Source organism: Trifolium pratense, linkage group LG2, assembly GCF_020283565.1.
Source record: "Trifolium pratense cultivar HEN17-A07 linkage group LG2, ARS_RC_1.1, whole genome shotgun sequence".
In the NCBI taxonomy this organism is placed as follows: domain Eukaryota; kingdom Viridiplantae; phylum Streptophyta; class Magnoliopsida; order Fabales; family Fabaceae; genus Trifolium; species Trifolium pratense.
This window is the reverse complement of record NC_060060.1, coordinates 9,374,209-9,379,886: the sequence shown is the minus strand read 5'-3', so window position 1 is coordinate 9,379,886 and position 5,678 is coordinate 9,374,209. Positions and strand designations below refer to the sequence as shown.

Here is a 5,678-nt window from a genome sequence, read left to right as displayed (position 1 = left end):
AGACAAGGGTAATAGTCGCACATATATATCACACAGAAAACAACATTTATTTATTTATGATTGGTCAAACACAAAACCCTGCAGACATGACCAAAATACATGCAGGACATGAAGGATTACGTATGGATCTGATTAGAACAGTGCCTTACAAACCATATAATGATTACTGACAAATACATAATACAAATTGAAAATAATGTTGTCCAAATTAAACACCTTCCGTGTTCCTCATATTATTATACGGTGCTTATTCCATCCATCATCTCTTATTCTTCGGTCCTAACAAAAGTGTACACAAATGTATATTATTATTTATTTCATCGTAAACTATCCTTAATATAGTAGAGATTAAATATCTTAGGAAGATTTCTACCAAAAAAAATAAAAAATCTTAGGAAGATAAATTCAAAAAATATAATTATTTAATTCATGTGTATTATTTAAAAAAATTCAAATTATGGGACTAGAAAAATAAAATTTCTCTCCATTTTATGTTCAAAAAATTTAGTGACAAAATTTGATAACTATTTGTATATATTTTTAAATTCTTGCTACACTAATTCTACGGAAGTAAAGAAGAATTTGAAACAAATTCAAATAATAATCAAATGATATTCATTTAAATATAATGTTTTTAATAAGTTACTGTACACTGCATAATAACTCTATGCACACATCAAATTTCATCGATCTAAAATTGCTAATGAGTAGATTAGATATGTAAATTTTCTTGTACCAAAAAAAATGTAAAGTTTCACAAAATATTAAAAGTATCGTCCATAAATCCTAGCTATTGAAAAACATGTCAAAATTGTTAGGTTGAACACCATGACCGGGGGTTCTATGACCAGGGTTCGAACTCGGGTCCCTTTACTTTGTGTGTGAGTTTTCAATGGTTTGTCATTTCGCCTATGTAACCAAAAAAAATATTGAAAAGTATATGATAATCTATTAAGTATGTTCAATTGAACATATAATCCTACAACTACATATATTCAATTTCCATAATTAGTAGCAAAGTAATAAAAAAAATCCCATAATTTTTGGCATGCATAATTAGTAAAGATAATATAAAACTATTGAATCTTTATATTTGTTAGGGTTAAATATATTTTTCATTCCAATAAAATTAAAGAATTTTGGTTTTCGTCCTTATAAAAACAATCATATATTTTATCACCAAAAAAAAAAAAAATTAAAGAATTTTGGTTTTCGTCCTTATAAAAATAATCATATATTTTCATCTCTAAACAATTTAAACAATTTTATGTTTTGGTTTTAGTCTCCGGTGGATAAAATTTTGACATATTGTTTTATTATTAAAGAAATGACATGTTTTTGACAATTTTTTTTAGGCTTAAATGCACTTTTGATCCCCCTATTTTCAAAAAAATGAAGTTTTGGTCCCCCTATTTTAAAAACCAACTTTTTAGTCCCCCAATTTTATTTTTTTTTGAGTTTTGATCCCCCATTCCATTTTAAGGCTAATTTTGTTGATGTGGCATTGTCACTAATGCATATCAGCGTCTACGTGGACAAATTTAATATCCATGTCATTATTTGTTTTTAATTCAATAAAACTTATTTTATAAAATAATTTAATTAAACCTAAGAAAGTTCATTAAAATAAAGTTTTATTGAATTTAAAAATATATAATAATGACATGGATATTAAATTTGTCTACATGAATGTTGCCACATCATTAGTTACAAGGCCACATCAACAAAATTAACCCCAAAATAGGATGGGGGATCAAAACTCAAAAAAAATGAAAATAGGGGGACTAAAAAGTTGGTTTTTAAAATAGGGGGACCAAAACTTCATTTTTTTGAAAATAGGGGGACCAAAAGTGCATTTAAGCCTTTTTTTTAATATAATATGAATTTATATAGGTTTAATTTTATATATAGACATATCTTAAATATAAGACTCTTTTTAAAATAATTTTTAAGATCTTTTTAAATTTTTAACCAAATTATAATTATTTCTTTATCAACATGCATGCCTTTAGTTATTTTATCTTTCTTTTCTACAATTTATAAAAAATATTATGGTAGTAACATAATAAACTTTTTTTTATAGGATAAATTTATAAAAAAAATATTCATTATTAATAAATTTATTAGAGCAACAAACTTTTCTAATTTTTGTAATTTAATCAACAAGATCTTATATTTAAGAAAGAATGTAGTGATAATTATATATCAACAACTGAGCATACCATACAAGTACTAAGTGCGATGCTCTTAATAGGGAGGGGGAGGAGGTGACTTGTACTTATAAACCGGCGGTGGTGGTGGAGGAGAAGGGTACTTATAGGGTGGAGGTGGAGACTTGTATTTGTAAACTGGGGGTGGAGGAGATGGATTGTAAGGTTTCTTGGGTGGTGGTGGTGGAGATGGGTACTTATAAGGTGGTGGTGGGGACTTGTAAGTTGGTGGTGGAGGTGATGGAGTGTAAGGCTTCTTAGGTGGTGGTGGTGGAGAAGGGTACTTATAAGGTGGAGGTGATTTGTAAACCGGTGGTGGAGGTGATGGAGTGTAAGGCTTCTTAGGTGGTGGTGGTGGAGAAGGGTACTTATAAGGTGGAGGTGGAGATTTGTAAACCGGTGGTGGAGGTGATGGAGTGTAAGGCTTCTTAGGTGGTGGTGGTGGAGAAGGGTACTTATATGGTGGAGGTGGAGATTTGTAAACCGGTGGTGGAATCTTTGGTGATGGTGGTGGATGAGAGACATAGTCTGCTGAGATTTGAGATGCCAAGCTTAGAGAGAGTACTGCTAATACAATAATGAGTGAAGAGGAGGCCATTGTTGGAGACCTCATTCTGCCCCTTATAGTTCACTTAAAAATGTATTTTGGTTATGATTTTAGGGATGGTAGGTTACCCATATATATAGTTTTTTCCTATATCATATTAATGTTTCAACTTTTTATTTTATTTTATAAATCATGTTATTTTTGCATGTAAAAATTATAAGTATGAACCTACGACATAACATTTAAGTTAATAGCATAAAATAATAGTAAATGTAACAAAATTAAAGTGACTAGATTAGTACCGTCTTTGAATATGCAACACACCCAAAATGATTAATTGAATCTATAATGAATCGAAGTTGATACGACATTTTAAACTAAATAAACTCTATAACAAGACAGAAAATTAATAAACATTATACCAACACAACGAACAAAATATCATTGAACAACATTATGTCAACATTAACGGTTTATGAGTATTTATTAAATATCATTAATCTTGATTGATCTTAATAACACATCAAATAATTTTCGATTTCTTTAAAAAAAATTATGGATGATCTATATAATATAAACTTTCAATACAATGATAAATTTTGTAAAATTCGTAGTATTTATAATAATTTTGATGCATCTACTTCTGCTTGACTTTGTGGGTTTTTTTTCTTCTTACTATTATAGGTTGTTGTTTTAGTTGTTCTCAATGGATGGTTTTAAGGTTTTAGGGGTTGTCATTGGTGTTGTTGGAATTTTTTATTTGTGAAGAGTTTTTGTATGACTTGATTTTACGGACCGTACTCGTCTTGTGCTCAGTTGCGTTATTTATAAAATTTAGTCGTTTAAAAAAGAAAAATAAAAAATTGGCAAAGCCGTAATTGGTTACCAGTAATTATTATTGGTTTTATATATACACAGGTAGCATTAGATAGCAATATAATTAAGCAGAAGATAATTATCTGATAATGTTGACATTACCCTTTTTTAGTTATTTTCATGGCAAGAAAATGACTCAAATCTTATTTAATTATCTTTTCTTGTACTTTTGTAAGCAAAGTTTTTCGACAATTCAAATACACACACAAGAAAGTCTTGGATGATAAATATTTATTTATTTACTAAATGATAATGAATATTTCTAATTAAAGTCATTTCATATTCACTTTATTTTTTTACTCGTGTCATAATATTAAAATTCTCCATTTTTAAGTGTTTGATCTAGTAATAAAAAAAATAAAATAGATCTACAATCTACCAAAATAAAAACTGATATTTGATCCGAGAAATTCTAAGTTCGATTCGTACTAATATTTTTAGAGAAGATAAATATAATTTCCTTCAACTTTAATTTATTAATTACTCTAAAGAATGCTAATTAAGTATATTGTTTCTTGAGGTATTGGCTAATTACTAAATTAAGGCAAAAACGGTGGCTGAGCTAGAAATATTATTGAGTTTGGACAAAATTTTAGTCTAACAAAAATTTTAGTTTTGCCCCAATTTAATTCCTAAAAATTCCAGTTTATGATAGTTTTAAACAAAAAATATCAGTTTTGCCATAAATTAACCCCTAAAAATCTTAAGTTTGTCATTAATTAACCCCTCAAAAAGTTTGTCTTGAAAATATTTAGTGTCCAATATTTGTATGCAAACAATATTTATATTGGCGGATCCTTATTCTCTAACTTTCTAGCAGAAAGTTAGATGACTTTAGGCCAATTTCACTCATCTGATTAATCACATGTATCATAGTGTGTCAGGTGTCTTTCTCTCTAATTAATTTTTTTCATTAAGTCTTAACATAACCGAAGCATCGACGCAAGCCATGTTCCTACCGTCGACGACACTATGCCGCCCTGCTGTTGACTCTCGCCGCCGCTGTGAACATGTGCACCACCAATTTTTTGGTTAGTTACTTTTTTTCTACTGAAATTTTTTCCTCCCCAAAAGAATAATGGAGTTAGGTCCTAGCTTTTTCTGTTAATTGGGGAAAAAAATTGGGTCTTTAGTTTAGAATACTCTCAGTTTGGGTTGGATCTGTTGCAAAAAAATTGTTCTTGAAAATTGCTTTTTAAGGCCCCCTATAATACTCTCAGGCCCCCCATCCTGACCAACCAATTCGGTAAGTGCAATATGAATTTGCTTACCTTAGTGCATTTACTTATGGTTGAATCATGCAGTGCATGCCAATATTGTTTAAAACACCTATTCATCTCAGTGTTTTAAAATCCGGACCGATGATCGATCCGATCAAAGCATTGGGTCACTGGGTCACATAACTACTAACCCAGTCAATAAAAAATATTCAAATCTTAAATTTCATAGCTACAATATTGAATAAAAATTATTCTATAAAAAAATAATAATAAAAATTCACACATTTATAAAAAAAATAAACAAAAATAATTAAGTTAATGTATTTTATCAATACATAATATGTCTTTACAAAAAGAAAATAGCTATATGTGATATGAGATGGTTAGAAAAAAGAAGATCCAGGTGGTATCAATGGTTCTTAAATAAACTATTAAATATATTTAATTTTGATGCATATAAATCACATAAGTTTGTTTGGCCGGGTGGTAAGGATACTTTCTTGCATGCACATGTCATGAGTTCAACTTCTTGCCAGTACAATAATTGGTATTTTTTATTAAATTTTCATACAAACATTCGGTTCGGTTTCGAGCGGTTTTTCTAGTTCAGCGGTGTGACCATTGAACCGGCCTGGTCAAACCGGTTTTGGCCAGTTTGTTTGCTTAATCGGTTCTGCTGGTAAATCGACCCATGAAACTCTCCGGTTCCCGGCCGGACCGGTAAATTGGACTAGCTAATAACACAAACACCTTATCTTCATTATTATTTTGATTACCCAATTTCAAAGCAAGAACAACAACCATTTTAATGCAGGCTTTCTGTTG

General features: G+C 29.7%; 1 protein-coding gene across 3 annotated transcripts; it reads right to left on the bottom strand.

Annotated features, from left to right (window-relative positions):
* Positions 1 to 28: 28 nt before the first annotated feature.
* LOC123905798 (extensin-1-like) lies at positions 29 to 2,863 on the bottom strand. Of its 3 annotated transcripts, XM_045955531.1 has the most exons (3): positions 2,666 to 2,846; positions 2,223 to 2,578; positions 29 to 279 (listed from the first exon to the last, which is right to left on the bottom strand). In XM_045955531.1, the coding sequence occupies exons 1-2, from the start codon at positions 2,821 to 2,823 to the stop codon at positions 2,248 to 2,250; spliced, it is 489 nt and encodes a 162-aa protein (XP_045811487.1). In that variant the 5' UTR covers positions 2,824 to 2,846; the 3' UTR covers positions 29 to 279; positions 2,223 to 2,247. The 3 variants fall into 3 exon arrangements, with proteins under 3 accessions (XP_045811487.1, XP_045811486.1, XP_045811485.1); XM_045955530.1 differs by having other exon boundaries at positions 2,223 to 2,863; XM_045955529.1 differs by having other exon boundaries at positions 2,228 to 2,846.
* Positions 2,864 to 5,678: the final 2,815 nt, after the last annotated feature.